The following is a 21,470-nucleotide window of genomic DNA, read 5'->3' on the forward strand; positions in this document are numbered from 1 at the left end:
GGGGACTCCGACGGTGGGGGACTCCGACGGTGGGGGACTCCGACGGTGGGGGACTCCGACGGTGGGGGACTCCGACGGTGGGGGACTCCGACGGTGGGGGACTCCGACGGTGGGGGACTCCGACGGTGGGGGACTCCGACGGTGGGGGACTCCGACGGTGGGGGACTCCGACGGTGGGGGACTCCGACGGTGGGGGACTCCGACGGTGGGGGACTCCGACGGTGGGGGACTCCGACGGTGGGGGACTCCGACGGTGGGGGACTCCGACGGTGGGGGACTCCGACGGTGGGGGACTCCGACGGTGGGGGACTCCGACGGTGGGGGACTCCGACGGTGGGGGACTCCGACGGTGGGGGACTCCGACGGTGGGGGACTCCGACGGTGGGGGACTCCGACGGTGGGGGACTCCGACGGTGGGGGACTCCGACGGTGGGGGACTCCGACGGTGGGGGACTCCGACGGTGGGGGACTCCGACGGTGGGGGACTCCGACGGTGGGGGACTCCGACGGTGGGGGACTCCGACGGTGGGGGACTCCGACGGTGGGGGACTCCGACGGTGGGGGACTCCGACGGTGGGGGACTCCGACGGTGGGGGACTCCGACGGTGGGGGACTCCGACGGTGGGGGACTCCGACGGTGGGGGACTCCGACGGTGGGGGACTCCGACGGTGGGGGACTCCGACGGTGGGGGACTCCGACGGTGGGGGACTCCGACGGTGGGGGACTCCGACGGTGGGGGACTCCGACGGTGGGGGACTCCGACGGTGGGGGACTCCGACGGTGGGGGACTCCGACGGTGGGGGACTCCGACGGTGGGGGACTCCGACGGTGGGGGACTCCGACGGTGGGGGACTCCGACGGTGGGGGACTCCGACGGTGGGGGACTCCGACGGTGGGGGACTCCGACGGTGGGGGACTCCGACGGTGGGGGACTCCGACGGTGGGGGACTCCGACGGTGGGGGACTCCGACGGTGGGGGACTCCGACGGTGGGGGACTCCGACGGTGGGGGACTCCGACGGTGGGGGACTCCGACGGTGGGGGACTCCGACGGTGGGGGACTCCGACGGTGGGGGACTCCGACGGTGGGGGACTCCGACGGTGGGGGACTCCGACGGTGGGGGACTCCGACGGTGGGGGACTCCGACGGTGGGGGACTCCGACGGTGGGGGACTCCGACGGTGGGGGACTCCGACGGTGGGGGACTCCGACGGTGGGGGACTCCGACGGTGGGGGACTCCGACGGTGGGGGACTCCGACGGTGGGGGACTCCGACGGTGGGGGACTCCGACGGTGGGGGACTCCGACGGTGGGGGACTCCGACGGTGGGGGACTCCGACGGTGGGGGACTCCGACGGTGGGGGACTCCGACGGTGGGGGACTCCGACGGTGGGGGACTCCGACGGTGGGGGACTCCGACGGTGGGGGACTCCGACGGTGGGGGACTCCGACGGTGGGGGACTCCGACGGTGGGGGACTCCGACGGTGGGGGACTCCGACGGTGGGGGACTCCGACGGTGGGGGACTCCGACGGTGGGGGACTCCGACGGTGGGGGACTCCGACGGTGGGGGACTCCGACGGTGGGGGACTCCGACGGTGGGGGACTCCGACGGTGGGGGACTCCGACGGTGGGGGACTCCGACGGTGGGGGACTCCGACGGTGGGGGACTCCGACGGTGGGGGACTCCGACGGTGGGGGACTCCGACGGTGGGGGACTCCGACGGTGGGGGACTCCGACGGTGGGGGACTCCGACGGTGGGGGACTCCGACGGTGGGGGACTCCGACGGTGGGGGACTCCGACGGTGGGGGACTCCGACGGTGGGGGACTCCGACGGTGGGGGACTCCGACGGTGGGGGACTCCGACGGTGGGGGACTCCGACGGTGGGGGACTCCGACGGTGGGGGACTCCGACGGTGGGGGACTCCGACGGTGGGGGACTCCGACGGTGGGGGACTCCGACGGTGGGGGACTCCGACGGTGGGGGACTCCGACGGTGGGGGACTCCGACGGTGGGGGACTCCGACGGTGGGGGACTCCGACGGTGGGGGACTCCGACGGTGGGGGACTCCGACGGTGGGGGACTCCGACGGTGGGGGACTCCGACGGTGGGGGACTCCGACGGTGGGGGACTCCGACGGTGGGGGACTCCGACGGTGGGGGACTCCGACGGTGGGGGACTCCGACGGTGGGGGACTCCGACGGTGGGGGACTCCGACGGTGGGGGACTCCGACGGTGGGGGACTCCGACGGTGGGGGACTCCGACGGTGGGGGACTCCGACGGTGGGGGACTCCGACGGTGGGGGACTCCGACGGTGGGGGACTCCGACGGTGGGGGACTCCGACGGTGGGGGACTCCGACGGTGGGGGACTCCGACGGTGGGGGACTCCGACGGTGGGGGACTCCGACGGTGGGGGACTCCGACGGTGGGGGACTCCGACGGTGGGGGACTCCGACGGTGGGGGACTCCGACGGTGGGGGACTCCGACGGTGGGGGACTCCGACGGTGGGGGACTCCGACGGTGGGGGACTCCGACGGTGGGGGACTCCGACGGTGGGGGACTCCGACGGTGGGGGACTCCGACGGTGGGGGACTCCGACGGTGGGGGACTCCGACGGTGGGGGACTCCGACGGTGGGGGACTCCGACGGTGGGGGACTCCGACGGTGGGGGACTCCGACGGTGGGGGACTCCGACGGTGGGGGACTCCGACGGTGGGGGACTCCGACGGTGGGGGACTCCGACGGTGGGGGACTCCGACGGTGGGGGACTCCGACGGTGGGGGACTCCGACGGTGGGGGACTCCGACGGTGGGGGACTCCGACGGTGGGGGACTCCGACGGTGGGGGACTCCGACGGTGGGGGACTCCGACGGTGGGGGACTCCGACGGTGGGGGACTCCGACGGTGGGGGACTCCGACGGTGGGGGACTCCGACGGTGGGGGACTCCGACGGTGGGGGACTCCGACGGTGGGGGACTCCGACGGTGGGGGACTCCGACGGTGGGGGACTCCGACGGTGGGGGACTCCGACGGTGGGGGACTCCGACGGTGGGGGACTCCGACGGTGGGGGACTCCGACGGTGGGGGACTCCGACGGTGGGGGACTCCGACGGTGGGGGACTCCGACGGTGGGGGACTCCGACGGTGGGGGACTCCGACGGTGGGGGACTCCGACGGTGGGGTCTAATGGGGGGTAGGGCAGGAATTTGCATTGTAGGCAGGGGAAGGGGACCCTTCGATGGACGCTTGGGGCACCTACATGAAATACGATTTAAAAAAATATATTTTTATTCTCCTTTTTCAAATTTTCTCCCAAATTTACATCCACCAACAATAAACAATAATCAGCAACAAATATGTCAATCCCCATAATAACAACGATCCCATCCTCCCACCAAACCCCAAACATTAGCCCGCATGTTTACATAAACAAATGACAAAAAGGAATCAGGAATCCCCCATAGTCACCCTTAATACACACAGCCCCCCTCCCCCCAACCCTCCCACCCATTCCCCCCAACTAATGTTCGATGTTATCCAGTTTTTGAAAGTGCATAATGAATAATGCCCATGACTTGTAGAACCCCCCCGTCCTTCCCCTCAGTTCAAACATAACCTTCTCAAGAGTGAAGTATTCCAACAGGTCCCCCCGCCACGCCAGGGCACTGGGTGGAGAGACTGCTCTCAATCCCAACAGGATCCGCCTTCGGGCGATCAACGAGGCGAAGGCTACGATATCTGCCTCCGCACCCGTTTCCAACTCTGGCTGGTCCGACTCCCCGAATATGGCCTCCCAGGGACCCGGGTCCAGTTTCACGTGCATTACATTGGAAATTACCCTAAAAACCTCCTTCCAGCTTTGGACAGGACCAAAACATTTGAACCTGATTAGCATTTCCCTAGACCCTGTCCCCAACCCAAAGTGTTGGCGAAACTGCCCCCAAATTCTCAATGAAGCTATTATTACCGGACTCCCTGGGTATTTCCCCGGAGCTATCTAGAGCGGCGCTGTTGCTAGTACTTTCAGTCCCGACCCCCTGCACAAACTCTCCTCCATTCTGACCCACTGGGAATCAACCCCTCTGACCCAGCTCCGCACCTTCTCCACATTCGCCGCCCAGTAGCAGTACATCCACCAGGAGTAGAAGGTGTGTGCAGAGGAGATTCACGAGGTTAATCCCAGAGCTGAAGGGTTGGATTACGAGGAGAGGTTGAGTAGACTGGGACTGTACTCATTGTATTTAGAAGGATGAGTGGGGATCATATAGAAACATATAAAATTATGAAGGGAATAGATAGGATAGATGCGGGCAGGTTGTTTCCACTGGCAGGTGAAAGCAGAACTAGTGGGCATAGCCTCAAAATAAGGGCAAGTAGATTTAGGACTGAGTTTAGGAGGAACTTCTTCACCCAAAGGGTTGTGAAGCTATGGAATTCCTTGCCCAGTGAAGCAGTTGAGGCTCCTTCATTAAATGTTTTTAAGAAAAAGATAAATAGTTTTTTGAAGAATAAAGGGATTAAGGGTTATGGTGTTCGGGCCGGAAAGTGGAGCTGAGTCCACCAAAGATCAGCCATGATCTCATTGAATTGGGGAGCAGGCTCGAGGGGCCAGATGGCCTACTCCTGCTCCTAGTTCTTATGTTCTTACCAGGTTCGGAAGACCCAAACCCCCTGCCTGCCTTCCCCTCTGTAGCAGCACCTTTCTCACTCTGGCCACCTTCCCTCCCCATGTGAACGAGGTAATCCTTCCCTCAATCTCTCTGAAAAAAGCCTTTGGCAGGAAAATCGGTAGGCATTGAAAAATAAACAGAAATCGCGGCAACACATTCATTTCAACGGCCTGTACACGACCCGCCAGTGATATGGGGAGACCATCCCACCTTGCCAGACCAGCTTTCACTCTCCCCACCCAACTAGAGATGTTGTACCTGCGAAGCCTCCCCCACTCCCGGGCAACCTGCACCCCCAGATACCTAAAATGAGTCACTGCCCTACGGAATGGCAAACCAACCCCCCACCACCTGCCCCCACCCCCTGCCGAGACACCACAAAATACTCACTCTTGTCTTGATTCAGTTTGTACCCCGAGAAAGACCCAAACACTTGAAGCAGCTCCAATATTCCCCCTATCAACGCACTCGGTTCCGACACATATAACAGCAAGTCGTCAGCATATAAGGACACCCTATGCTCTATCCCCCCCCCGCACTATTCCTTTCCATGCTCCCCGAACTTCTTAATGCGATGGCCAACGGCTCAATCGCAAGTGCAAACAGCAGGGGGGACATAGGACATCCCTGTCTCGTCCCACGATGGAGAGAAAAGTATCTCAAGCTGATGTTGTTTGTGCGGACACTCGCCCTCAGCTCCTTATATAGTAGCTTTACCCAGTTCACAAATCTTGGTCCAATCCCAAACCACTCCAGAACTGCCATCAAGTACCCCCATTCTACTCGGTCAAACGTCTTCTCAGCGTCCAATGCCACAACCACCTCTGTTTCCTCCCCCTCCGCCGGTGCCATAACGTCATTCAATACCCTCCTAATGTTCGAAAAGAGCTGCCACCCTCTCACGAACCCAGTCTGATCCTCAGCTATCACCTTGGGGATGCACTCCTCCAGCCTACCCGCCAGTACCGTCGGCAATATTTTTGCGTCCACATTCAGAAGTTTATATGGGCCTATACGACCCACACTCTATCGGATCCTTATCTTTTTTTAGCAACAGTGAAATCGATGCCTGCCCCAAAGTTTGTGGCAACACCCCCTTCCTTATCGCCTCTTCAAACATCCTCACCATCAGGGGCGCCAGCTTATCCTTGAATTTATTATAACATTCCACCGGAAACCCATCCAGCCCTGCCACCTTCCCCGACTGCATCCTCCCAATCATATCCTTTATCTCCTGCTCCACTATTGCTCCTTCTAATGTAGCCCTGTCCCCCTCCCCTAGCCTCGGATACTCCAACCCATCTGGAAATTCCGGCATCTCACATTTTTCCCCAGGTGGCTCTGACCTGTACAACCTCTCAAAACTCCTCAAAAACCTTGTTAATCAGCACTGGGGCCACCACGACCTTCCCTGCCCTATCCCTCACCTGAAGAATTTCCCTTGCCGCTGCTTCCCTCCGGAGCTGACCTGCTAACATACCTTATCTCCATGTTCATAAACTGTACCCCTTGTTCGTCTCAGTTGGCGCACCGCCTTCCTGGTAGACAGTCGGTCTTCCTCTTTTTCAGCTTTGCTGGGTCCCCATCTTCTGCATAACTCCTATCTACCTCCAACATCTCATCTATTACCCTCTGCCGCTCCAACCTCTCCTCTTTGTCCACCCTGGCCTTAAACGAAATTACCTCGCCCCTCACCACTGCCTTTAGAGCCTCCCAGACAACTGCCTTCGACACCTCACCTGTACAGTTGAAACCTACATATTCTTTAATTACCTTTTCAATTTTCTTACAGAACACTTGGTCCCCCAAAAGCTCCACATCCCATTTCCACCCCAACCTCTGCGCTGCCCTCTTCTCCAGTACCATATCCACCCAATTCGGAGCGTGATCTGACACTGCAATTGCCGAGTATTCCGACCCCTTAACCCCAGCCAGCAAAGCCTTCCCCACCACAAAAAAGTTGTAAGGTTTTCGGGCAATTCGGCCTTTTTGGAACTGCCCAAGAATAAAAACTCAGAGACTGTAAACTGACTTTTCAGCCAAGAGAACGGAACCAGTTTTCCCAGCAGGCTTGGTCCGCTGAGCTGAGTAGGGACATAAGTACATAAATATTTACAAACCCCCCCCTAGGAGCTACAAGGAAGAAGGAGACAGACAACGAGATAACATCAAAACACAGACAAAGGGGCACGGGAATACACAGGAGGCTTGCCTGCAAGCAGGACAATGGGATGGTCATAGCCCCATGCAAATGTAAATGACCTGGCCTCCACCAGAGCAGAATCCAATTAACACCCCATCAACATAGCGAGGTGAGAATAGCAGCCATCTCCGGAGCAGCTGGAAGACACTGAAATTCTCCACAAGAGAGCCTAACCTCGTTATCCTAGAAAACAGACTGTCTGGGTTCAGCATATTGCGCTGGAAAAGCCCCTAGAAGATAAGCGGTAGAAAAAACCAAGTTGGAGGCGGACCTGGGGGAGGTACTCCAATCTTGACAGAAGCTACCGGCAGAAACTCACTGGGAGAAGGGGGCGGAGCCAGCGCCAAATTCAAATCGCGCAGGTCTGAAAAAACCAAGTTGGAGGCGGACCTGGGGGAGGTACTCCAATCTTGACAGAAGCTACCGGCAGAAACTCACTGGGAGAAGGGGGCGGAGCCAGCGCAAATTCAAATCGCGCAGGTCTGAAAAAACCAAGTTGGAGGCGGACCTGGGGGAGGTACTCCAATCTTGACAGAAGCTACCGGCAGAAACTCACTGGAAGGAGGGGGCGGAGTCAGCGCCAAATTCAAATCGCGCAGGTCTGCCTAGCTGGAAGGGGCGGACCTGCGAGGAATACCCGGAAACATACAGCTCTGGCCGGCTCAAAGGGGGCGGGACCAGCGGGAACTTTAAAACTTACCTTTTTCAATGCAAAAGGGGCTGGCCGATCACAGAACAAAGCCAGGTAAAACAATATAAAAGGGGCTGTGTTTTCGATTGGGGGTCTCTTCGTTCTTGGCTCGACCTCTGCACCCCTGACTTGACCTCTGCAGCCTGTGACCGTAAGTACCCTGCAGCAGCTTGCGAAACTCCCTTGACTTTAATAGTGGTTGAGGCTTTGGGGAAGGGAACTTGTTTTGTGCCTTGTGATATTGCTAAAAACTGTGTAATCATAAGAATTTTCGTTGTGTCCGCTATATTACTTTTGAATAGACTTAGTTTGTATTAGAGCATAAGATTTTATTGTGTTTCTTCTGTTGATGATTTTGACCTGGGTTTTGCAATAAACCTTGATTTGATGATAATTGGAGTCGTTTAAATTCTTCAATCTTTCACCAGCGATCTCTGACCAAGTCATTGTTAAAATACTCCTCACCTTAATTCCGGGTTCAAGAATCGAGGGTCATCTTGAGCGATTCACTCAGGACAGACTGCTGGTTAGGAAATAAACAGCAGTGTCCTATTCTCTCTCTTGGGAAAGCTACTCTAGTGGAGTAGGAACCGGGTGGGTGTTGCACCACCGGCAAGAGAGAGAATCACCTGGGTATTGGTAGGGGTCTGGAGATCTGTGTGATATAAGTCTCAGGCTGTCGGTTAGGAATAAACGGCAGGCTTGAATCAGTGCTCTCTTCAGTGGAAGTGTCCCAGTGCGACATCCCCTGGCCTCTGAAGTTTCAGTGCCAGCTGGAGAGAGACACACACAGACATTCAAACCCCAGATATCGGCCCAGTAGTGGAGTAGCGGAGATGGCACCCTCTACAATGGCGACCGCGACAGGAGCCCGGTGGTTTGGAGTATGTGACTTGGCAGAGGGGGTGAGGGAACGAAGCAAAATGGAGGAGAGAATATCCTCGTATTTGTGGCAAAAGGTCAACCTCACCAAACCTTGGGTTTCAGAATTGATCAATGCGGAGCAACCGGTAATGGCAGCGGCTGCATGGACAGAAAGCAAGGCGCACAAAAGGCACTTGGAGAAGGCAGTTTGGCTGGTTTGCCTGTCCGAGCAGGTAGTCAAGACAGAGGATAGGGTCGAAGAGTTAGAGCAGGAGTTGAGAGAAGTGAGGGCCAGCGCAGGGGACAGCGCTAGCGCAGCGGAACGACTGCGGGAAGAAATGGCAGAAATGAAACAGGAAAGCGAGTCTAACCGGTGTGAGAAGGACTATCTCCACTGCCAGATAGTGGAGGGTAAAGAAAAGGAACGGAGGCTCCAGGAACTCTATGCTCGGAGTACAGAGCAGTGTAGGAAGCTGGAGGGGAAGTCACGGGACATCCAGGCAGCGTACCGAGTGGCTCGCGAGGAAGTAGGGGACTGTGCCCATGGGCCGTGCCAGGCACGAATAACGGAGTTGGAGGAGGCCTTGTCCAAGGTCAGGGGACAGATACACCTGGTAGGTCCAGGGGGGTCCCCAAGGGGCAAGGTGCTCCTCGCAGCGGATGATTCCCCACAGGCCAAGGGGAATAGACCGCCTCCTGAGGCACCGGGATCGTGCCCGGGTCGGCAGGCGGGGAACGGACTGCACGTTCAAGGGCAAGTCCAAGGGGGGTCGGCAGGGTACCCCCAGCTGGAGGCGTGTCCGCCTGGTTTCGTATGTGGGTCCCCATGGGATGGGGACAGGCCACTGCCTGGGATGCCGGTGACGGGGCCGGGTCAGCAGGTAGGGTTTGGACCGCCCGGTCAGGGGCAGGTCCAAGGGGGGCCAGTGGTGTATCCCCAGATAGCGGCGTCTCCTATATGGGTAGTTAGCCCGGGGACAGGGGGGCTACCCAACGAGGCAGGAGAGCTGGACAGTGGGGAGGAGGAGCAGGAACCCCAGGTAGGGCAGATGTGCCCTGTCAGGCAAAGAAGGTATGGTCCCCCGGCGGGGATGGCAAACAGGGGACCGGTTGAGGGCGACATTATCGTTCCTCATGGGGCATCCGCGCTCAGGGGGATGGTGGCCCACGTTCCCAGACTAACTCCAAAGGGGGATCCGTCGCTGCATTTTATGGAGGTGGAACAGGCTGCCAACATCAATGACTGCGACGAAGGGGAGCAAATAAAGATGCTCCTGATAACCCTAGATGCCCAGCTATGCAGGACAGTGACCTCTGGGAATGGGGGAAGACCTGACACCTGGGCGGCAGCACAGACTGCTGTTCTGGAGGCAATGGGCTTGAATCTGGGGAGCCCTTTCATGAGGGTGGGGGAAACCAAGCAGCAACCAGGGGAATCTCCCACCATGTTCGCAGACAGACTGTGGACTGTCTATATGGAGGCATGCGGGATTCAAGCGGATAGACGGAATTTAGGGGAAAGAACCGCCCACTGGCTGAAGACCCTAGTTGCCAATTGTCTCCCTAACGTTAGGGCAAAAGCCGAACACTGGTTCGACCCGCAGACCCCGGCCCTTAACGAGGAAGAGGTCCTCAGGAAACTTACCCTCGCATATCGTAATGGGGAGAGGGGTGAGGACAAGCCCCTTAAGGGTAAAGTGCACGAAATCGTGCCAGCAGCCCCTAAGAGAGAGTGGAAGCATGAGGGCACCCGGACCTCGGACAAGAAACCGGTATGCTACGGGTGTGGGAAAGCCGGGCATTTCAAGAGGAAATGTAAAAACCCCAGCAAGCAGGAGAGGGCTCCCGCAGTAGAGAGTCAGACCCCGGTGGCAGGAGCAGCTGCTCCGGAAACCTTCGAGGTAAAGAAACTTTTAGCCTTTTTGCAAGGCTCAGGACAGGTGGCCATGGCAACGGGCCAGGGTCAGCCCGCCCCCGCACCCAGGGAAGCCTCCGAATGACTAGCCCCTCAGCAGCCCACCTTTCTATGCCCACTGGAGTATGGCCCGTGCGGGAGACCCTGGGTCAAAATGGAGGTCCAGGATACGGTCGGGAGTTACCTACTGGACACAGGTGCTTCCAGTACTATAGTCCACACGGACAATCCCCGAGCATCCCCTCTGTCTAGCGGGGTACCCTATAGTCTCATTGGCTTTACCGGGAACGAAAAAATGGGTTTTTTCTCTGTTCCCCTGTCTATCAGGTTAGGGGCACTCCAGGCGCACTGGAAATGCGTCCTGATGAGATGGGAACAGGAGGGGAAAGGGATCCTAGGAGCTGATTTCATAGTGGCTCATCAGATCCTGGTGGACCTAAGAAATCACTGCCTGTGGGGTGCAGCAACGGAAGGGACTGAAAGGGAGTTGAGGGTAATAGACAGAGCCCAGGAGAAGGGAGCTTTGTGCGTGGTACAGCCAAAGGAAGGGTACGATCTAGAAGCCCTGGAGAGGAATACCCCGGAAGAGTTCAGGGAGTATGTCCGCAAGAATCTGGCTGCTTTTGCCACCCACAAGCATGATTGTGGGAGAGTTACTGGGACAGAGGTCAGGGTAGATGGGGACCCCATGTCCCAGCCCCAGAAACAGTACCGCTTCCCCCGGGAAGCAGAGGCAGACTTGGAGGTGGCCCTAAACTCACTGGTGCGGCAAGGGGTGTTGAGGACAATTGCCACCCATGTAAACTCCCCGCTCTGGCCGGTGAGGAAGCCGGGCAACTCCTGGAGGGCCACCGTGGACTACAGAGTCCTGAATAAACACATTCCGGCCTGCGCCCCAACGGTGGCGGCCGTGGCAGACTTGTTAGGGGAAATTCCAGCATCCGCCTCAATTTTTACGGTGCTGGATATTTCGAATGGATTTTGGTCCGTCCCGGTCAGAAGGGAAGACCAATACAAGTTTGCCTTTACCTTTAAGGGGCAACAGTACACCTGGACCTGTCTCCCGCAGGGATTCCACAACAGCCCGAGCATTTTCCATCAATGCATGGCCGAATGCTTAAAGGGTTTCAGTGAGCCACACAAGCTGGTGCAGTATGTGGACGACATCCTGTTGTTCACCAGTAATAGTGAGGAGCATGGGCCCCTAGTGGACGAGCTGTTGGGGATGTTACACAAAGGAGGGCTGAAAGTTAACCCTAAAAAGGCACAGATCGGGCTAGGAGAGGTGAAGTTCCTGGGGTTAACCCTGAGAGCTGGGGAGAGAGGGATTGACACCGCCAGGAGACAAACAGTGCAGGAACTCCCAGTCCCCGTAGATGGAAAGGGGATACGGTCCTTTTTAGGAATCACCGGCTACTGCAGGGATTTCATTGAGGACTATGCCACCACAGCAGCGCCTCTGCTTAGGCTGCTGCACAAGGGGGTGGAGTGGGACTGGGACAGTAAATGTGAGACGGCGTTCGTCCAACTCAAGCAGGACTTGCAGAAAGCCCCAGCCCTGGGAGCCATTAACCCCCGGGAGGAGTTTTTCCTGGAGGTGGCCGCAGGCAGCGATGGCCTGAGTGCTGTGCTCCTCCAGACCCAACATGGCAAATTAAGGCCGGTGGTGTACTCCTCTCGGGTCCTCACAGACGTGGAGCGGGCATACTCCAACTGTGAGAGGCATCTGCTGGCCACCCACTGGGCGGTAAAGCGGATGCAGGTATTTGTTAGGATGGGCCCCATCACTCTCCTGACACATCACACCCCGACCCAAATGCTGCTGGACGGCCGGATTAAGGACGGCACGGTCAGCAGCGCCAGAATCACCAGGTGGACCCTCCTGCTGTCTCAAATGGCCCTTCAGGTAAAAGGGCTGAATGAGCCACAGCTCGCAGCCAACCTGATATACCCCGGGGAGCCACACCACTGTTCCGTAGAAGGGGTATGGGAGGTAGGGTTCGGACTCCGGGCAGGGCTGCACCCGACAGGGAGGGAGATCTATGTGGATGGGTCCAGTACGGTAGCGGAGGGCGTCAGGTTCACGGGCTGTGGGATCTGGGACCCCGATGCCGACATAGCCCTGGCCCTTAAACTCCCCCATACACTCAGCGCCCAGCAGGCAGAGCTGGCTGCAGTGATGTATGTGGTGACCCACCCCGACCGTTTTCCCACGCCGTATACCATCTGCTCAGATAGCATGTTTACATGCAACTCCTGCACGGAGTACCTGGCTATCTGGTCCCGCCGAGGATACACCTCCTCGGATGGAAAACCACTGGCCACAAAACCCCTCCTCGAGAAGATCGTGGCGGCAGTTGGGCAGGGAGAGGACAGGTATATCCTCAAGGTGAAAGCTCACTCCAAAACAGAGCCACGGGGCGAGGGGAACCAGAAAGCAGACGGCCTGGCTCGAGAGGGGGCTAAGAATGGGATAGCGTGGGACCCGTACGAAGAGGGACAGGTAGCGGCCGTTACAAGACAGCCCCAGAGGGGGGATGGGACGAGTTTGGCCCCAGATCTGGCCACTGCCCAGGGACAGGACCCCGAGCTAAAGAAAGTCATAACGGCCATGGGTAGACAGGAAAGGATAGAGGGGCCCTATGGGGGAAAGGATATCACACTGAAGGAGGGGCAAGGATGTGTTTTGTTTTTTACAGATGGGGCACCCGACGATGTGGAGTTTGATGATCTTGGCGATGGTGGGACCGGGAGAACTCCGCAGAGGCGAGACAGAAGAGTCCTTCGACTGACCGGGTTAGGGTGACTGAGGGCAGGCGGGTGTGTTTAACCTGTGAGGGGGACGTTCCTTTGGGGAGATGGTGGTGGCCCAGGAAGCTGAGGCTGGACATGAGGGATCGGTCCTCGGACTGGGAACGCCTGGACACCAACACCTAACGGACCATCACGGGGTCACCGGGTAGGATCACCGTTTGCGGGGATAAGGGGTGGGCTTCTGACCAGGGCATTTATTTGTGTTCATGGGGATCTACCAAGGCATGTCCACAAGGGGCACTAATCACTTTTGTAAGGTGGTGGCAGAACCCAGGGAACGGGATAAAGTGACCGCACTGGGGAGGGATGTGTAACGCCCAGGGAAGGGATGACTGTAAAAGCTACCGAACTGCTGGTTCAGGTAAAGCGACCCCTGCCCACAGCCCAACCGATCGACCCTCACAACTGTCCGATCACCACCAGGGGGGGGCCTGAGAATGGTTTAGTGTTTGCCCCACAAAGGAAATGTTGTACAGGGGGTACATTGTGCTGTCGCCTCAGTTGGACTAAACCTCTCAGCTGCAGGTATCGACGATGGAGAGTAAATGAAGAGCCCTCAACGGGAAGAAGCGAAGTGCAGCCAAGAAAGGAGGATCCTTGGTGAAATAAACAGATGCAATTGTAAATAGTTGTATGGATTCGCGGGTCCCAGTTACTTGACTGTGATATATGTACAGGGACCCTTACGTTTGGGGTTCCGGTGAAATGTGTACTTGATTGTGATATATGTACAGGGACCCTTACGTTTGGGGTTCCGGTGAAATGTGTATATGTTACTGTCTGCTTGAATTAAGTATGGTCTTGTCTTTCCCTTTCATTGAAATCAGGGGTAGCCTAGATTAAGGGAACTGTCTTGGGACTTGTAGTTTCGCATGTTGTTGAGGGGGGGCCTACGGTCCACACAAAAGGAAATAATTGCCCTTCACCTGTGTCGATACGGTCCAAGCAGGTAGGGACGTATCGAAGGGGCATCTGTAAGGTTTTCGGGCAATTCGGCCTTTTTGGAACTGCCCAAGAATAAAAACTCAGAGACTGTAAACTGACTTTTCAGCCAAGAGAACGGAACCAGTTTTCCCAGCAGGCTTGGTCCGCTGAGCTGAGTAGGGACATAAGTACATAAATATTTACAAACCCCCCCCTAGGAGCTACAAGGAAGAAGGAGACAGACAACGAGATAACATCAAAACACAGACAAAGGGGCACGGGAATACACAGGAGGCTTGCCTGCAAGCAGGACAATGGGATGGTCATAGCCCCATGCAAATGTAAATGACCTGGCCTCCACCAGAGCAGAATCCAATTAACACCCCATCAACATAGCGAGGTGAGAATAGCAGCCATCTCCGGAGCAGCTGGAAGACACTGAAATTCTCCACAAGAGAGCCTAACCTCGTTATCCTAGAAAACAGACTGTCTGGGTTCAGCATATTGCGCTGGAAAAGCCCCTAGAAGATAAGCGGTAGAAAAAACCAAGTTGGAGGCGGACCTGGGGGAGGTACTCCAATCTTGACAGAAGCTACCGGCAGAAACTCACTGGGAGAAGGGGGCGGAGCCAGCGCCAAATTCAAATCGCGCAGGTCTGAAAAAACCAAGTTGGAGGCGGACCTGGGGGAGGTACTCCAATCTTGACAGAAGCTACCGGCAGAAACTCACTGGGAGAAGGGGGCGGAGCCAGCGCCAAATTCAAATCGCGCAGGTCTGAAAAAACCAAGTTGGAGGCGGACCTGGGGGAGGTACTCCAATCTTGACAGAAGCTACCGGCAGAAACTCACTGGAAGGAGGGGGCGGAGTCAGCGCCAAATTCAAATCGCGCAGGTCTGCCTAGCTGGAAGGGGCGGACCTGCGAGGAATACCCGGAAACATACAGCTCTGGCCGGCTCAAAGGGGGCGGGACCAGCGGGAACTTTAAAACTTACCTTTTTCAATGCAAAAGGGGCTGGCCGATCACAGAACAAAGCCAGGTAAAACAATATAAAAGGGGCTGTGTTTTCGATTGGGGGTCTCTTCGTTCTTGGCTCGACCTCTGCACCCCTGACTTGACCTCTGCAGCCTGTGACCGTAAGTACCCTGCAGCAGCTTGCGAAACTCCCTTGACTTTAATAGTGGTTGAGGCTTTGGGGAAGGGAACTTGTTTTGTGCCTTGTGATATTGCTAAAAACTGTGTAATCATAAGAATTTTCGTTGTGTCCGCTATATTACTTTTGAATAGACTTAGTTTGTATTAGAGCATAAGATTTTATTGTGTTTCTTCTGTTGATGATTTTGACCTGGGTTTTGCAATAAACCTTGATTTGATGATAATTGGAGTCGTTTAAATTCTTCAATCTTTCACCAGCGATCTCTGACCAAGTCATTGTTAAAATACTCCTCACCTTAATTCCGGGTTCAAGAATCGAGGGTCATCTTGAGCGATTCACTCAGGACAGACTGCTGGTTAGGAAATAAACAGCAGTGTCCTATTCTCTCTCTTGGGAAAGCTACTCTAGTGGAGTAGGAACCGGGTGGGTGTTGCACCACCGGCAAGAGAGAGAATCACCTGGGTATTGGTAGGGGTCTGGAGATCTGTGTGATATAAGTCTCAGGCTGTCGGTTAGGAATAAACGGCAGGCTTGAATCAGTGCTCTCTTCAGTGGAAGTGTCCCAGTGCGACATCCCCTGGCCTCTGAAGTTTCAGTGCCAGCTGGAGAGAGACACACACAGACATTCAAACCCCAGATATCGGCCCAGTAGTGGAGTAGCGGAGATGGCACCCTCTACAAAGTCGATCCGCGAGTATACCTTATGGACTGAGAAAAACAAATATTCCCGTTCCCTTGGGTGCAGGAACCTCCAAGGGTCCACCACTCCCATTTCCACCATTAGCCCAGCCAGCGCCTTCGCCCCCCTTGATGGGACCAGCCAGCGCGGCCGTGATCTGTCCAACTTTGGCTCCTGCACCAAGTTCCAGGCCCCCCACAATCAGTTTGTATGTGTCCAAGTCGGAGCTGGCCCCAAACACCTTCTTCGTGAATCCCACATCGTCCCAATTGGGACAGTATACACTTAGCAGCGCCACTAGCCTCCCCTCCAGCGCCCCTTTCACAATCACATATCCATCCCCCTGACCTGCCACCACCCTCGCCATCCAGTACCGCTACCCCTCGAGCCCTGTAAGGCTCCTGTACTAGAGGTACATGGGTAAATCCCTGCCTGCTGGCTCCGCCCAGTAGGCGGCGTATAAATGTGTGTGCTCGCTGGTGCTGCTCCCATTCTGGTGGCAGCTACAGGAGGCCACACATCTTTGCTCAATAAAGCCTCGATTATTCTCTACTCTTGTCTTGTAGTAATTGGTAGTGCATCACCCCCCTCCCAAGAACCCCCCCTACATTTCCCCTTGAAAAAACATCTCCCTGCATCAATCCCTTCCCCCCCCCCCCCCCTCTCGCTCGCCTTGTAGGCCCATTGAAACCTGCTATGTAGGCTCCAATGTCCGCAGCCCTCCTCTCACCTCACCTCCGTTCACTAGCCGACTTTAGTTAGCTAGCGCGGGTGGCTCCCTCCCCCCACCAAATATATATCATCCCCTCCCACCCAGTCCCAGGGAAAGAAAAAACAAAAACAACAATCCAACCCATAGAATTCACTAAAATAAGATATAACCGTCACAACACAGAACGCCAATCAACCCAACCATTAATTTGAACTCTGTAACAATGCAAAGAAAAGTAAATTACAATACACATCAGTAAAAAGAAAGTTGTAGTATTTTCCAGCTGCCCAAACACAGTCCACAGTCTCTCCTCCAGCTCCGCTCCTCACATCTGTCCCAAGCCTTCTGCCCTCCCGAATGCCTCAGCCTCCTCCGCTGTCTCAAAATAAAAGTCTTTGGCACCATACGTCACCCTCAGCTTCGCCGGGTACACCATAACAAATTGCACCCCTTCTTGTACAGTGCCGGCTTCACTCGTCCGAGCGGCGCTCGTCTTTTTGTCAACTCCACCGTCAAGTCCTGGTAGATCCGAACTACAGCACTGCCCCACTGCACCTCGTGCTTCTGCTTCGCCAGCTTAACACCTTCTCCTTCATGCAGTACTTTTGGAAGCAGATAATTACTGCTCTTGGCGGCTCATTCACTTTGGGCTTCGGCCTTAATGACCGATGAGCTCGGTCTAGCTCGTACCGGGAGGGGTTCTTACCCTCCTCCATCAGCTCCGCCAACTTCTTAGCAAAGTATTCTATTGGCCTTGGGCCCTCTGACCTTTCGGGAAAGCCCACAATTCTCAAATTATGCCACCTTGAGCGGTTCTCCAAGTCCTCGAGCTTTGCTCGGAGTCCTCTGTTGACCTCCACCACCCTCCGTAGCTCGTTCCCCCATCGAGGTGAACTGGTCGTTGTGCTGTGACATGGCCTCCTCCACTTCCTTCATCTTCTCACCCTACTCTCTGGCCTCAGCCGATGTCTTTGCCACAGCTCCCCTCACCGGGGCGATTGCCTCCTCCACCAATGACTTTGATGCGACCGCAGTCTCCTTCCTCAAGGCCTCCATGTGCGCGCAAACTGTTTTTCCAGCTCCACCGCCATCACCTCAGTCATCTTCTCCACCGTAAGTAGTGCGGCCCCACCATGCGGTTCAGCTTCCTCCATCTTGTCAGCACTTTTGCTCTTCCTCTCATTCAGCGGCGAGCCCGCGTTTCTTCCTTTCTGCGACGCTGCTCTTCGCATCCTTTAACGGCTTATTGTTTTTCCTTTTTTCTCCTTTTCACCCTTCTGTCCGTCATCAATCTATTTTTTTTTGAAAAACAAACAATTTTTCTTCCTTCACACAAAGAAAGGGGAGAAAAAAAACTTTCACCAAACTTCTTTAAAACTTCTTTCTCTTCTTTTTTTACATTCCTCCAGAGTTCCCTTGGGACTTCAGCCTTCTTACTACATTCTTGGTGGGAGCCATCCGATGTGGGACATCCTACCTACATCGCGCCCTGTCTTCGGGCCTGCCGTCTTGGCCTCCGTTTGGCTCCGCCCCCGCTGCTCTGGCGAGCACGCTGGGCCCAATGCCTCAGCCCCCGCCGCCCAACACCCGCGCGGGGTTCCTCGCCGGTCTCCCCAAAGGCCGCCGATAGTTGGGGGGGGGGGGGGGAACGAAAAATTGGGGAAATCCCTGAAAGCGCCACAAATCGTGGCCACCAGCGGGAGCTCTTCTCAATGCGGCCGCCCCGCTCGCATACGCCACTGGAAGTCCTACATGAAATACTTACCCGCCTGTCCCACCGCGAGGTCCACTGCTTCAGGGAAATGCTGGACAATATTTGCACCAATTCACACACCCGTGTGAATCCCGGCCTAGAGGAGCAGAGCATCACTGAGGCATGGTGAACCCGGTGTCCGGTCTGTTAACAGGATGCAAATAGTTTCAAATGACCAATTTGCAGCCTTGTGGTGGCACAAGGCGCAAACCTCGATGCTGCCACCTGCGGGGGACATCGGAACAGGATCGGCACCCTGTTCTTGTCTGACACGAGATTCTCTGCTGCATCCGCTATTGGTGTGAAATAGCGGAGAAGGTCCCCCCTGTGTCTGAACAAATGCCAGAAGTTGCTGTGCATTCCACAATTGTAGTGACACCATCATTACAACCGCATAATCCTAGGCAAACAGTTACTATTCACCCCACTGTACATTTATATACATGTGTTCGATTATACAACTCAATCTTTTGCTTGAGTAAATGAGAGAAAAGAACAATCAGTAGCTTCCCTTTTCTTAGAGCACTGTAAATGTGAATCTGTTACCTGTTCAATTTGAAGGACTGGATTAATCAGCGATACCTTGTCCAAAGTTGGTATGTTGAATCCCTTTTTCAGCAGTGCTAGAATAAATTTAGAATAAAAAAACACTTCTGATCACTGATTTCTTTTGCTAAAAAGGTAGTTTTCAAATTATTTGCCCATTTGTTGCGTCGGAGCGCTCCCCCCATGTACTGGACCCCATTGAGTGATGGGGGAATTCATGGATGGTGGGAAGGGGTAAGGGGACCCAATCCTGGCGGTAGGCCTGGAGGGTGCTGCTGTCTCTTCAGGCCCAAAGCAGCGCTGTAGCAACATTCTCTCCTGAGCTGCTGGATTTCTTGAGGCTTGGCAATCTCGGTTGGCCAAGGTTAAACTATTAAGAGCAGCCTCACTATAATAATTAAATTGCCAACCTGCCTCTTGGGAAGAAGTTGGCTGTCGGCCTCCTCTCCCACTTCAGTTAAACCTAAGTGAGCAGGGAGGGGCTGGGATTGAGATTTCAGGGGAAAGAAAACTTGACATCTCACTCAACCCTAACCCATCCCATTTTAGGGAGTTTAAATTCATCCCTATATAAAGTTAGTGCAACAGCGCATGGTCTAGAATGTTAGACCAAAGTATTGAATTTGATTTCACAAAAAACGGACACACTTTACTCTTTAGGAGATAGTTTGAATATATGAACCATTTACAATTTAAATTGTATTTTAGCAATGCTGTGGAGGTAACACACTGGGGTTAGCAGCCACTTCTAAATTGATCATACTGCTAAAGTCACCATAATACTACACAGGATCTTGGAAAATGAAACATTCTCAATTTCAATATTTTGGATGTAGTGCAAAAGACGTAATGCAGCTTACAAATTGTGAAAGGATGCTTGAAGAATTATTTGTGTAAGGACACTGGTTTTAATGTGATCTACACAGTTCCCCGAGGGTCTGAACAACATGGTATGATGGTGCCTTAGTTACTCAGAGTTTCTTGTGTCTCGCACAGTAGGATTTGCAAGCTGCCATTTTCTCAGAATAGGATATTAGCAGAGAGGAATTGGGAGATCTCGGCCATAATTTTTCCAATTGGATAATCCAATTTTGGAGGGACAAATTTGGAAACTAATTACTCAAGATCTCTGTTGAAGGCAGATTTAGAAAGAATATTTCAGACAAGGGTGCCCTGGCTTAGATGTCTGTACAGAGGCAAATTGTAGGAATAGTGTAGAAACTATGTGTGTAATTTTATAATCTAAGAATCATTATACGAACAGAAAGGACGGACACGCAGCTAACAGAAGGACAGACATGCAGCTAACAGAAGGACAGACACGCAGCTAACAGAAGTTCATAACACTAAAAACAAAAATGGCTGTTGATGTGTTAGGTAGGCTGGGCCGAGGTGAACTGCGAGAGACAGACCTCCAACACTTGATAAGATGCAACACGATTTTATTTAACATCTAAACTATTATACATGTTCAACTGTGGGTTGACACTATGCTGACTTGACTGGAGAACTGATACTAGCCTAACCAGACTTACTAGCTACCACATGGTGTAGGCACTGGCCAGCTCACTAACTCTGACTGTCTCAGAGGCTGGGTCCCGAGAGAGCGGGAAAACTGGTGCCCTCTGGCTTTATAGTGGTCGTGTCCTGTCTGGTGATTGGCTGCTCTGTTCAGTGTGCTTACTGGTCATCCTGTGTGTCAATCACTGCCTGTCTGCACTCCATTGTATACATAGATGTATATTATGACATCTCTTCCCCCCCCCTTTTTTTTCTTCTATATTGTGTGTGTTGAGATAATAAATATTAAGGTGCATGTGCGTGTGGATGTGTATATGTGAGTGACTATATACAGAATGTGCTAAAATGACCTTATGTACACAGGAAGGTGTCGCTAGTGCAGATATAGGGCAGATGAAATGGTAACAACGATATTTCCAGAGGTCAAAACGATAAGGTAACACAGTTGTGCAAAAGCTCAGTCTATAAGTTTAGTCTCTGTAGCGGGTGACAAATTCTGGTTGACCGCCTCAAGGGTGGATTAGGGGCCGCCTGCACTTGGATAGGCAGGACCGCTGCCAATGCGGTGGTCGCAGAGGTCGGCAGGATTGCTGGTAGATCGGTGGCCTCGTGGTAGGGCACATCCGGAGGAAGAATTGCGAGAGGCGGGACATCATGGTTAGGTGGCGGGCGTGGAACTCTGCGCAGCGCCCATCTGTTGCATCGTAGGAAGGAACCATCAGCCATGCGGACGAGGAACGATCTCGGGGCCACTTGCTTAACCACCACAGCTGTGGCGGACCAGCTGCCGTCAGGCAACTGCACATGAACACGATCAGTTGGGACCAACTCGGGGAGATCCGTGGCATGAACATCGTATGCCGATTTCTGTTGGGCACGAGACTACTGCATCTTTTGTATGACCGTGAGGTGGTCAAGGTCTGGAACATGGATGGCTGGAACCGTGGTTCGCAGAGTGCGATTCATGAGCATCTGCGCGGGAGACAACCCAGTGGACAGCGGTGATGCACTGTATGCCA

At 55.1% G+C, this 21,470-nt stretch overlaps 1 protein-coding gene across 1 annotated transcript in view; it reads right to left on the reverse strand.

The window, feature by feature from the left end:
- LOC140428309 (bactericidal permeability-increasing protein-like) overlaps positions 1 to 21,470 on the reverse strand; it is a 117,763-nt gene that overhangs the window by 13,786 nt on the left and 82,507 nt on the right. The window contains exon 16 of the mRNA XM_072514646.1: positions 18,931 to 19,007. Within this exon, the coding sequence (XP_072370747.1) occupies positions 18,931 to 19,007 (77 nt within the window). The remainder of the gene's footprint in view (positions 1 to 18,930; positions 19,008 to 21,470) is intronic.

This window comes from Scyliorhinus torazame, chromosome 8 (assembly GCF_047496885.1).
Source record: "Scyliorhinus torazame isolate Kashiwa2021f chromosome 8, sScyTor2.1, whole genome shotgun sequence".
Classification (NCBI taxonomy): Eukaryota; Metazoa; Chordata; class Chondrichthyes; order Carcharhiniformes; family Scyliorhinidae; genus Scyliorhinus; species Scyliorhinus torazame.